General features: G+C 37.2%; 1 protein-coding gene across 1 annotated transcript; it reads left to right on the top strand.

Moving 5' to 3' along the window:
- Positions 1 to 715: 715 nt before the first annotated feature.
- LOC148861271 (ATP-citrate synthase beta chain protein 2-like) lies at positions 716 to 10,016 on the top strand. Its single transcript, XM_088984632.1, has 17 exons — positions 716 to 1,171; positions 2,394 to 2,518; positions 2,629 to 2,731; positions 3,940 to 4,005; positions 4,090 to 4,213; positions 4,929 to 5,063; positions 6,007 to 6,067; positions 6,190 to 6,266; positions 7,114 to 7,269; positions 7,358 to 7,486; positions 7,617 to 7,749; positions 7,850 to 7,977; positions 8,129 to 8,234; positions 8,410 to 8,486; positions 8,588 to 8,658; positions 8,847 to 9,131; positions 9,695 to 10,016. Exons 2-17 carry the CDS (start codon positions 2,419 to 2,421, stop codon positions 9,768 to 9,770), a joined length of 1,827 nt encoding a protein of 608 aa, XP_088840758.1. The 5' UTR covers positions 716 to 1,171; positions 2,394 to 2,418; the 3' UTR covers positions 9,771 to 10,016.
- Positions 10,017 to 11,746: the final 1,730 nt, after the last annotated feature.

Raw genomic sequence — 11,746 nt, 5'->3', positions numbered from 1 at the left:
TTAATTCAGGGATAGCATGTATTTTAGGAGTTCATAAACCAGGTCAGTCCTGCTTCGTTAGCTTATCGAGTCGGTTTCATCTGATGTCTTTATCTTGCTCATTCACTTTTTGTTCCGTTCACTCATCTGTTTCGTTATATATCTGTTAAGTGTTGGGCATGCTTTTTTTTTTTTCCATTCATTGACCATGCATTTATTGGATGATCTAAAACACTTTTGGTCCAGGTTGAACATATTCATGTTCAGTTATTACATGCCATTTAACAGCCAATTAAGGGTAGATACTAAATTGACACATTGTAAAAGTTCAAGTATTGAATTATTGCATTTTAAAATTTGGGTACCAAAGTGATATTAGACCCGTACTAATTGGAAATTTTTCTAAATTAAAAAAAAAAAAATCAAAAACACATTCATAGGAGCCGAAAATCAGAATTTATTTTTGAATTTTGATAGATTCTCCAAAATAATTCAATAAATTGTGAAGCCCTCCCAAACGAGCCCTTACTGATGACAACGACAACGAGAATGATGATGATGAAGCACCGATAACTGAATTGACCCGTTTGGCACTCACATGAAAAGAAGCCAGTGTCCGCCGTTAAAGAGTAGATGGAGTATTTCATCCGTTATCCCATAATCTATATTTCTTTATTTTAAAGAAAAAAATAGTAATAAATAAAATATAAATAAATTTTAATTCAAAGGTCGTTTGCAGTTTCACCTTTGATTGAAAGTTTTGATTTAATCGACAAATCGGTGTTTGTGTAAAATCTGTCAAATAATCAATTTTCAATTCAAAGCCCACCTTCGCATCCACCTACCAACCTCACCTCACTACTACCCCCCCCCCCCCTCTCTCTCTCTCTCTCTCTCTCGCTTTTGCTTTCTTTCTAATTTCCTAGCTGGTCGTTAGAACTCAGCCACTATAAAATCAGTCGGTCGGGAGCTAACATACGCCACGTGACTAGCTTTCCCTCCCTTTTTCATTCATTCTTCCTCTCTCTCTTGCGGGAGGAGGGTAGCTGGATTGTATTGTCGCAGGCTCGCAGCTTGTCTATATAAAGCCCCCACCTTCCCTTCCGTGTTTTCTGCGTTTTCTCCGCCCTCTTTTCTTTCTTTCTTTCTCGTATCTAGCTAGATCGAACACGCACCTCTTCGATCGATTCAGGTTGGTTTCCGGTTCCCCTGCTTCTTTTCGATTTTCAGTTGACGAACTCGTTAATTTCGTGTTTCTTCTGTGGTTGGTTTTGGTCTGTGAGATCTGGTCTTTCTTTGTCATTTTCGTTATAATTTATGCCACGACGAGTTTTTTTGTGCTAGAACTCCATTTGCATTGTAATTATCGATCTTTGTTTGCAAGAATGCTCATGCTAGATCTGGTTTTTGGTCCAACTGGGAGGTTTGAGTGGTAGAATGTCTTGTTATGTTTCGATCTGTATTATTTAACCTGGGACTCCAGAGCCCATTGCTTCCTTTTACCCGCACTCGTTGGTATTGCTTTATCTGCTAATGCTTTGAGTGATTTGCCGCTGAGTTTGAGATCCAGTACATTTTAGTTACTGAATTGACGTGTCCTTCTGGTTATTGTAGTTTTTTTCATGGTACAAAGTGATTCTTTTGCGGTTTTAATGATTTTTTCCCTCAAGTTGTTTTTTTTTTCCTCTAAGATTGGACCATCGAAAGGATATATACTCTATCAATTGAGAGCAAGCAGCATTCTTAACCAGTATTTCTTTCGGTAACATTGCTGGCGTATCATTGTTTTTCTTAAGCTTTCATTAGTGTTAGGATGTAGATCTGTTTTAAGGCTCTGATTTTTTTTATTGCTTAGTTTCCAAAATTTGAATCTCTGTAGAGTTTTGTTGATCTAGTTGGTCTGATTCGTTTTACAGGAAACTTTAGATATAACATTCTATTCTTCTATTTGAAATTCCATTGCAATTCTAATCAAAATTTCCGCGTTTTGATGGATATATACTTTATGTCCTTACAAGAGGAACTCCGTATTTCAGTATTTTGAGTTTTTATATTGCAGCTTTTTAGCATTTCGTGATCTCTACTCTTTTTCTATATTAGTGTTTTTCTTTTCTTTATGGTATACTTACCAAGTTCGCTTGAAGAATGGTCAAATTTTCATAATTGAAATTTGACAATTGACCTTTATCATAAATTTTCATGTAACCAATTAACAACTATCAACCCGATCAAACTTTTGGCCTAGTTTCTATGGGTGAAGGAATTCAGAGTGAAAGGTCTACTTTCACTAATACCCACTCTTATCTAAAGATATTTGCTTATTTTCCAATTTTTTGCATGCTTATCCAGGTTGAATGCTTTTTTATAACTTCGACCGTTGTTCTCAGCACTGAAAACTAGGATTGTATTTTCAGGTCTCTTTGAGTGCCATTGTGCATCATGGCCACGGGACAACTATTCTCCCGAACTACACAAGCATTATTTTATAACTATAAGCAGCTACCCATCCAACGGATGCTTGATTTTGACTTCCTTTGTGGTATGTAATATGTATACCTCCTTATTTTATGGAAAGGATGTAGTCATTGCATCTTTGTTTAAATGCTATCTAATGCTAATGTACAATTTCTGTTGCTTATATATGTACAGGAAGGGAAACACCGTCTGTTGCTGGGATCATTAACCCAGGTTCCGAGGGATTTCAAAAACTCTTTTTTGGTCAAGAGGAGATTGCCATACCAGTCCATACAACGTACATTTTTCTCTCTTTTGTTTTACTTCTTGGTGTTTTTCTTTGCTTGCATGGATGCACTTTGGTTTGGTGAAGTTGGATAGAAAACATGTAGCCCATATCAAGTTTCAGATAAGACCTTATGGTGAGATGCCTGCCCCACAGGATTCATTAACGAACTTGAATAACTGAATTTTGTGTGGGACAAGGAATACTGAATAACTATGTGACACACACCCTGGTTTAATAAGGAGTCTCTTGTTGGATAAATAATAACTCATAGTCATAGCTGGTAAAGTTGTTAATGGTTGATATCATGACTTCTGTGCAAAAACCTGTCCTCATCACCTTCCTATTGACCAATCGCCCACCTTCATTAAATATTCGTTGGACCGTACAAATAGGAAAAGAACCATTGGTGGAAGTGGCAGTTGAGCAATCTGCCAGTTGGGTTGTTTAGTGAGAGAGTTGGGAATCTTCCATGTGGCACTATGGCTGGTAAAGGAGCCCTGTATATTCCCCATATGTGGCAATCCAATCTGCCAGTTAGGTTGTTCAGTAAAGGGGCCCTGCATATTCCCCACCACCCTATATACATGGGGCAAATTTCAGGAAAAAGTCCTTGACACATGGCCAGAATAGTCTCCTTTGGGGCATATTTTAAGTTAAAATATTGAAACTTTTGGATGGCTCATGTAACTCAGGAGAAATTTCCACACATATTACAGTACAGGGCTGATATGTATATTTTCAGTTTCCTAGGCAAACCAACCTATTTCTGTCACTTGAAGAATAATAACCACCAAACTTTTGGAGTTGAAATTGACCCATGAATAAAGGTCAGAGGGAGGAATAGGGGACTCTTTTTTGCCCCCAAAGAAGTTGTCAATTGGCCTGGCTTGTGGTAGACATTTGCAAAATGACCGAACTAGCAGGGGTTTGGGTGAGGGAGAAATGGTCTACTTGTAGCCCAATATGTTATCAGTTATCACTAGCACAACATTCTATTTATTGAGTAAATTTACAATTTGTACTGTAACTATTCTCCTAGGCTTTAGTTTAGTCAACTTGTTTGTAGCTAGAGCCATGACAAGGTAGCAAGTCAAGTTGCTAGCTATGGCTAATGGCTTTATTTTTATTAAAATATTTTAAACGTTTTTGGATTTACTTTTCGTGTGTATTTTTCTGCACTTAAAGGTTTTCTCATCAGCTTTTTGAATCTTCTGCAGCATTGAAGCTGCCTGTGCTGCGCACCCTACTGCTGATGTTTTTATCAACTTTGCGTCATTTAGAAGGTGACTTATCATATTTGTGCTAATACGTCAATTGAATGCATTTGGCTTTTAATGCTTAGTCATTTCAATTTGATGTGGTTGCAGTGCTGCTGCCTCTTCCATGGCTGCTCTGAAACAGCCAACAATTAGAGTTATAGCCATCATAGCTGAAGGTGTTCCAGAGTCAGATACGAAGCAACTGATCGCTTATGCACGGGCAAATAATAAGGTGAAATAAGGAGATAGTGGTAGTAACTCTTAGATATATTCACATGTATAGATGTATTAGATCATCAATTCCAATATTTTTACTTAGTGTAACCAACAACTTTAGCTTCATACAGTCATCGGTATAAAAAAAATTCAAATATCCAACTTTCCATTATACTCCAATGCATCAACCTCCAAAATCATGGTAAAGGACAAAGAGATAAGGAATATTTAATGAAAACAAGTAATTTACAATATAGTGAAAATAAGAAAACTAAGTGTGGAGTCCTTATTGGGTATATCCTTTCTCATGTTATCTTGTTTACGAGTGCTAAGTTTCAAGGTTCATGCTGACTTAAGCTTAGAGCATGGTGTAAGTCTCAGCATAGCTAGACCCTTTATTTTTCAAGGTTTCATGGTAGCACCAGTAACTGAACACTGGATGCTTAGATGAATGATACAATGAGCTGACATGGTGTTTGTGTGGTTGTTTATAGGGTGCTACTGAATTTTGGAAAACTATTTTGGACTGATGTACTGATATTAGGCATTTCTTCTAGGTTCAGTCGCTTATGTAGTTTTAATACCTTAGACTCCCAAAGTTATGGTGATTCCAACTGAGAATGACCAAAACCAAATTTTATTAGGAAAAGGGGGCAACTGGTTTAGTTTTATTGGACTTGATCTTTCTCCTGATATATTTGTTTTTAAATTAGTGCTGATGGTATTTGTAGGTTGTTATTGGCCCTGCAACTGTTGGAGGCATTCAAGCTGGAGCTTTCAAGATTGGTGACACTGCAGGAACTATTGACAACATAATCCACTGCAAGCTTTACAGGCCTGGATCTGTTGGATTTGTGTCCAAATCGGTATGCATATATTTCAAGCCTCCTTTCTTACTTCTCTTTATTCATGTGCCACTAAAAGGAGATTTTAATGGGAATTTACCTTAGGGTGGTTCTAAATGAACCGGCCAGAATGAGCTACTCTTACTGTGGTTGGCTTTTTGGCTTGTCAGTTTGTTATTGCAACATGCAAAATAAGCTCTCTAGTCTCAACTCAGGGTTGATGTCAATAAGCCAAGTCAGTTAAAACCTGAACCGCTTCTGGGTAAAACATAGGAAAAACTACAATAGATTGAAAGAAAGAGACCAACAAAAAAAGTTCTAATTTTCTTATTTATCAAAAAAAAAAAAGTTCTAATTTTCTACCCATCATCTTCTTTTTTTCCCAGTAGATATCTATCCAGCATCTGTTTCATGATGCAAATTTGAGCTCAAAGCCTTTTGGTTCATGGCCAAAGTAAATCCTTTTTTCTTCTTCTGTGTGTTTTGTGTGTGTATGTGTTTAATTAGAATGTTTGAACTCTGGATAGCTCTTATCTTTCAAGCAAAACTTCAATACAATGAGGGTATGGGACTGATATGGGTTGGGAGAGTTAATAAGTGACTGATCCAATGGATGGTTAAGATTGGTCACAATTTTTAGTCCACATAACAGAAATAGAGTGGGTCATGTAGGAGACACTCTGCTTGACCTAATTGTGTCCAACCATATGAAACAATCATAACCATTCTAGAGTGGGACCTCTGGATGGCTGCTCTGAACTCATTGGTATGTGCAATGTCCCTTCATATTCTAATTGCTGGTTTTATTTTCTGCCTATAATGCTTGAAGTACAGATCTATCTTTCTTTCCAGTATACTGAAGTTTGTCCTCTGAGCTGTGCTATGTGGCATAAAATCCATTAACATATTCTCTTTTGTAATTCTTATGAGTATTCAGATATCAAACTCTATTCTGTAATTGCAGGGTGGCATGTCTAATGAACTTTACAACACAATTGCACGTGTAACTGATGGAATATATGAAGGTATCTCAATCTTGTTGCTGATCTTGTTTTATTATCATTTATGCGTTCAATATTTAACTTTTTTGATTGGTAAGATTGTTTATTAATTTAAGGTTTTTATTGACTTAAAAAACCTTCTTCAGGTATTGCAATTGGTGGTGATGTCTTCCCAGGGTCAACACTTTCTGATCATGTCTTGCGGTTCAGCAACATTCCACAAGTAATTTGTTGTTCACTGGATCTCTATCTTTGAAATAGCTATGAAAGAGTTGGATGCCTTATGTCTAGTTTTTACTATTCTTGGTTAAATGCATAGAAATATTTAGTGTAACATTTTTAAAGTATTTACAATAACATTTTCTCCATGAACTTGCTCTAATTTGCCTAATATTACTAATTGCAGACATGTATGACTTAACCATCACAGTTCAGATTTTCTCAATATTTAGAATTTGCATTTTCCTCAAAGTTATGCTACAGCATATGTATTTTCCTTGGGAGTACTATACTTATGTTACACCAAAAAAAATCTTAGCCTTTTAACATGGAGTCGGTGGCCCATGTACAATAGATGCAAATATCAATCAGATTATACTGGAAAAAATGAATGAAATGTTAGTATTTTGAAGATTCAGATGAATTTTTAAGCTCTTGTTTCTAGGGTATACTTTGGCACTTGCTACTCAAAGTGCAGTTTACCTAGATAAGCCATCATTAAGCTTTCGTATGTTTTTTTTCGACTACTTTAGAAGTTGAAAGTTGTGAAGTTTATACTAGACCCAGAAATTTATTCATGAGCCATGCAAAACTTAGTTGCAATTTTTAATATGCCAGTTCTAAAGCATTCCTATATTTGAAGATGCACTACAAAAGCCTAAGGGTTAACAGCCTGACTCCAGTATTTTTAACAACATATAAATGCAACCACAAAAATTAAGAAAATGACTTATAAAACAATAAAATTGAACTATAAATGCAGATAAGTAGCATAGTGTGAGTTCCCTCCTTGAGGAATTTCTCATAGCAAAAATTTGTCTTTCTTTACCTAATGCTCTAAGCTGACTCAGGTCAAAATGATGGTTGTGCTTGGGGAACTTGGTGGGCGAGATGAGTACTCCCTAGTCGAAGCACTAAAACAACGGAAGGTCAATAAACCCGTAGTTGCATGGGTTAGTGGAACTTGTGCACGACTCTTCAAGTCAGAAGTGCAATTTGGTCATGCTGTGAGTTACCATCCTATATCTTGACCCTCCTAGGCTATTTTATTTGGAGTTACCACTTATCTAATAATGCATGATATTGTTGAATCAGGGTGCTAAAAGTGGTGGCGAGATGGAGTCTGCACAAGCAAAGAATCAAGCATTAAGGGAAGCAGGAGCTGTTGTTCCAACTTCATATGAAGCATTTGAGTCTGCAATTAAAGAGACTTTTGAGAAACTTGTATTGTTAACCATACTATGATCTATTTATAATCTGCTTAGTGATGATTTCTTTTCCATTTTTCTATAGCTGAAAAAATTACTCTGTAAACTCCTAGCTTATTTGGCACATGTGGATGCTTCAATCTTAGGTTGAAGAGGGGAAGATCGCACCAGTGAAAGAAGTTAAGCCGCCTCAGATCCCTGAGGATCTTAACACTGCAATTAAGAGTGGAAAAGTCCGAGCTCCAACTCATATCATTTCAACAATCTCTGATGATAGAGGTTCAATTTGAATCTTTCTATTCCCTTGTCTTAGTATTTAACCCTTTGATGACATACACAAGAAAACAATTACATAAATTTCTTTTCTCCTGTATTTTAGGTGAAGAGCCACGTTATGCTGGTGTCCCAATGTCATCCATTGTTGAACAGGGTTATGGTGTTGGAGACGTTATCTCTCTTTTGTGGTTCAAGCGCAGTCTTCCCCGTTATTGTACACAGTTTATTGAGGTAGGTTTGTCATAAGGTCTTAGCTTATTGTGAACCCTGTTTCCCATCTTAAACATGTCTGTTTTTATTTGTATTCAATTTTTTCCTTGATATCTCTGTCAATAGATTGTGTGGATAAACAAGTACTTTTACTAAAAACTGTCTTGGGCAGATTTGCATAATGTTATGTGCCGACCATGGTCCCTGTGTTTCTGGTGCTCACAATACAATAGTTACAGCAAGGGCTGGAAAGGACCTAGTTTCCAGCCTTGTTTCAGGTAGTACTCCTAGACAGCAATCTATCAACTCCATGATGGTTCCCATTCCTTGTGGTCACAGTTAACCATCTATATGATATAACTTCCCCTGCTTAGTATGTTAAGTTGCTGAATTAAGGAAAAAAATCCAAAAATGTAGTCATGGGATTTTTACATGAATGGGTTTCTGGAACAGGGTTGCTTACAATTGGTCCCCGGTTTGGTGGGGCTATTGATGATGCTGCTAGATACTTCAAGGATGCCTATGACAAGGTGAGCTTACATAATAATTACCAGATTTATCAAAAAATATAGTCATTGCTGAAAAATAAATATGGAAATACTAAGATTATCATCATGCTGTTTCTTCTCAGGGTCTTTCACCTTATGAGTTTGTTGAAAGCATGAAAAAGAAAGGTATTCGTGTACCTGGAATTGGACACAGGTATGAAGCTTCTTTAGTGAACTCACTGTGTCAAAATCAAGATAAGCTGAATTAGGAAGTCATCTGAATACCCTACCCTTGCACCAAAACTATTGTAGATTTTTGCAGCAATTCCAGTGGTGGTGTCATTGCAAAGGACTTCTTGTGCCTGTGACTCTAATTTTGAATTTTCATTTGTTGTGATGAAGGATCAAGAGGGGAGACAACAGAGACAAGAGAGTGGAGCTCCTACAGAAGTTTGCTCGCACACATTTTCCATCTGTGAAGTACATGGAATATGCAGTTCAAGTTGAAACCTACACCTTGTCAAAAGCAAACAATCTGGTCCTCAATGTAGATGGTGCAATAGGGTCTCTTTTCTTGGATCTTCTTGCTGGCAGTGGAATGTTCACCAAGCAAGAAATTGATGAGATCGTTGAGATTGGATATTTGAATGGGCTCTTTGTGCTGGCACGCTCCATTGGTTTGATTGGGTGAGTTGGATGAGGCATAAAAATCCGATATTTTCTTTGCATCTTGATTCTATTTGCTTAGTAAGTTAGGATCAATTCCATGACATTCACATACTACTAGGTACTAGCATGACTCTTGGCTCTAAATCACATACACCCTGATTGGCATCCCTCCTAGTTGGAGGCACAGGAAGAAACCCACATAACTGCAGGCTCTCCGTGGTAATGTCAGTGGACCTACGTGCACCCTGCTCTGCTCCCTCCCCTTAATCCCCTACAATGTGTAATATATAACACCGGGAAAAAAAATCACTCGGCTCTAAATCAAACGTTTCTCCATCAAGGTGACAATATAATGTTTAGCCCAATTTTAGATTGGATGATGTGAGCACTGCTATTAACATGAATTATATTAAGTTAGACCGAGTATGTTTCCTTGTTTTCTTATATGGAGAAAATAGGTTTTCTTGAGATGGTACATGATAGCGAATATGGCTAGGAAAAGAGTTGCATTACATGACAGCATGACTAGTGACGAAAGATGGCATCTCTAGATTGACATTAATCTGTTATGAAATTTGCAGTCATACATTTGACCAGAAGAGATTGAAGCAGCCACTTTACCGTCACCCATGGGAGGATGTTCTCTACACAAAGTGATGAGTTCACAAATAACAGGCATAATGCGGCAAGATTTGAACAAATGGTTTGCTTTTTGTCGAGTTTTTATTCTGCAATTTTTCTGGTAAGTGTTAAGCGGAATTATGTCTGTAGTTGTTAATTGTAGGCTGTGTGGTGCCATCATTTATAGTGTTATTAGTGCAAATGTAAGAGGATCTTCCTCCATAATGTTCCAACATAAATACATAATTCTGTTTGCCGGCAAGAGCTCCGGTATTCTCTCTCTCTCTCTCTCTGTTTGGGACTTGGGAGTGGGGGTATTGGTATGTCTGTTTATCCCCCTTCATTCCCTTTTCCTATTGCCATCATTGGTATGTCTGTTTATCCCCCTTCATTCTCTGTTTGGGACTTGGGAGTGGGGGTATTGGTATGTCTGTTTATCCCCCTTCATTCCCTTTTCCTATTGCCATCATCACTTATCCGCTTAAAAGCAACGCTTGGGATTAGTCTCATTCCCATCAAATGATCTTTGATTCAGGGCTGCCCTTTTGGGCCTAATTTTACTTTGTTTCTACATTTTTGAGGTGACAGATTGCAAAGGTGGGTTCTATATAGCATCTGGTCACATGTTAGAATTTAGTGTTCTGCACATGGTGGTAGTGGTGCTGGTGGTGTGCGAAAAAATTGATACTGTGGGCTACTGCGGTGAACAACGAAATGTCCAAAACCACCATGGCGACCTTGAATTGTTTGTTTAGAGGAAAATAGGTAGAAGGAATGTGACAAGTTGGCCTGGCTGGGATTTCAATTTACAGAAAATTTTGCGTTGCGGTGCGGTCCAAACTACAAGCCAACTTCCAACGTGAAGATCCAACGAAGCAACTCGAAATAAGGACTTCGTGACCTTGTCCTGAAATGCCCATAGAAATTTAACATGAACAAAAGAATGATAAAATATAAAAGCACTGAGCCCTCAGATCTAATTAATAAAGCACTTCAAAACTATAAGGTCTTTATTGAAGCCCAAAATGCATATAGAACAAAACTATTGAGCCCACACAAGATTAACTTCGATGCATCATCGATGATGAAATCAAACAATAAAACCACCTAGGCAAAACTCTCTTGTTCAAAACAGGTTCGATTGGAAATGCAAATGCTACTATCACAATTCCAGAGATGAGAGGAGCTCTTGAAGAACATAGGTTAATTGATTTGTTATTTTGTTAAACCAAAGAAGGTCATCATCGAAGGAGACTCAAGAAAAGCGATAGAAGTTAGAGACTTAGAGGAACGCAAGTGATGCTAGAGGAATGCAATATCGTCTACAACCATACTCATTGAGAAGGAAATCAAGCAGCAGATAGTGGTTGGCCAACAAGGGCCACATTAGATTTTTACATGGCTCCATGTTAGATGTATGCATCCACATTAGAAAGACTGCACCATGCAAGTATGCAACTGATGCAGTACAGGATTTGAACTAAGTAAATCATTACTAAGTTGGCTTTGACCAGCCATCTTAGTTTGTTTTTACCAAATTGGTGTCATCGCAATGTTTCTATCTTAGTTCGTATTTACCATGTTAACGCTACAATGTGATTTTCAAATTTGTATTCAAATAAGACTTTCTTTTTTTGAAGAGATTTATTAGGATTATAATGAGTGTTTTATTATATTAGGAAACTTTCTGGTAGGATGAAGAAGGGTGTGAAGAAGTCTATATAAAGAGTAGCTAGGGCAATGCTAGGGGAGTTTTTGTTTGATTTTTTTTTAAGTATTCAGTGAAGAGTTGTTCTTCCTTTTTATTTTGGCTTTAGTTCTTTTACTTGAAACTTCTCTAAATGTGGTTTGTTTCCGTACTATATCATTTGGTATTAGAGTTCATGTTTGATCGTTCTTTAGATTATAGATCCTAAGAAGAAACAAGTGATTCACATCATGGAGCAGAAACTCAACAACAAAGCACAAAAATAGGTGCTAGAGTTGAGAAGACAATTGATGCACTTGCTCAA

Source organism: Nelumbo lutea, chromosome 4 (genome assembly GCF_056320005.1).
Source record: "Nelumbo lutea isolate HS-2025 chromosome 4, American lotus-T2T, whole genome shotgun sequence".
Taxonomy (NCBI): domain Eukaryota; kingdom Viridiplantae; phylum Streptophyta; class Magnoliopsida; order Proteales; family Nelumbonaceae; genus Nelumbo; species Nelumbo lutea.
The sequence above is the reverse complement of the archived record's forward strand: the minus strand, read 5'-3'. Positions and strand labels throughout refer to the sequence as shown.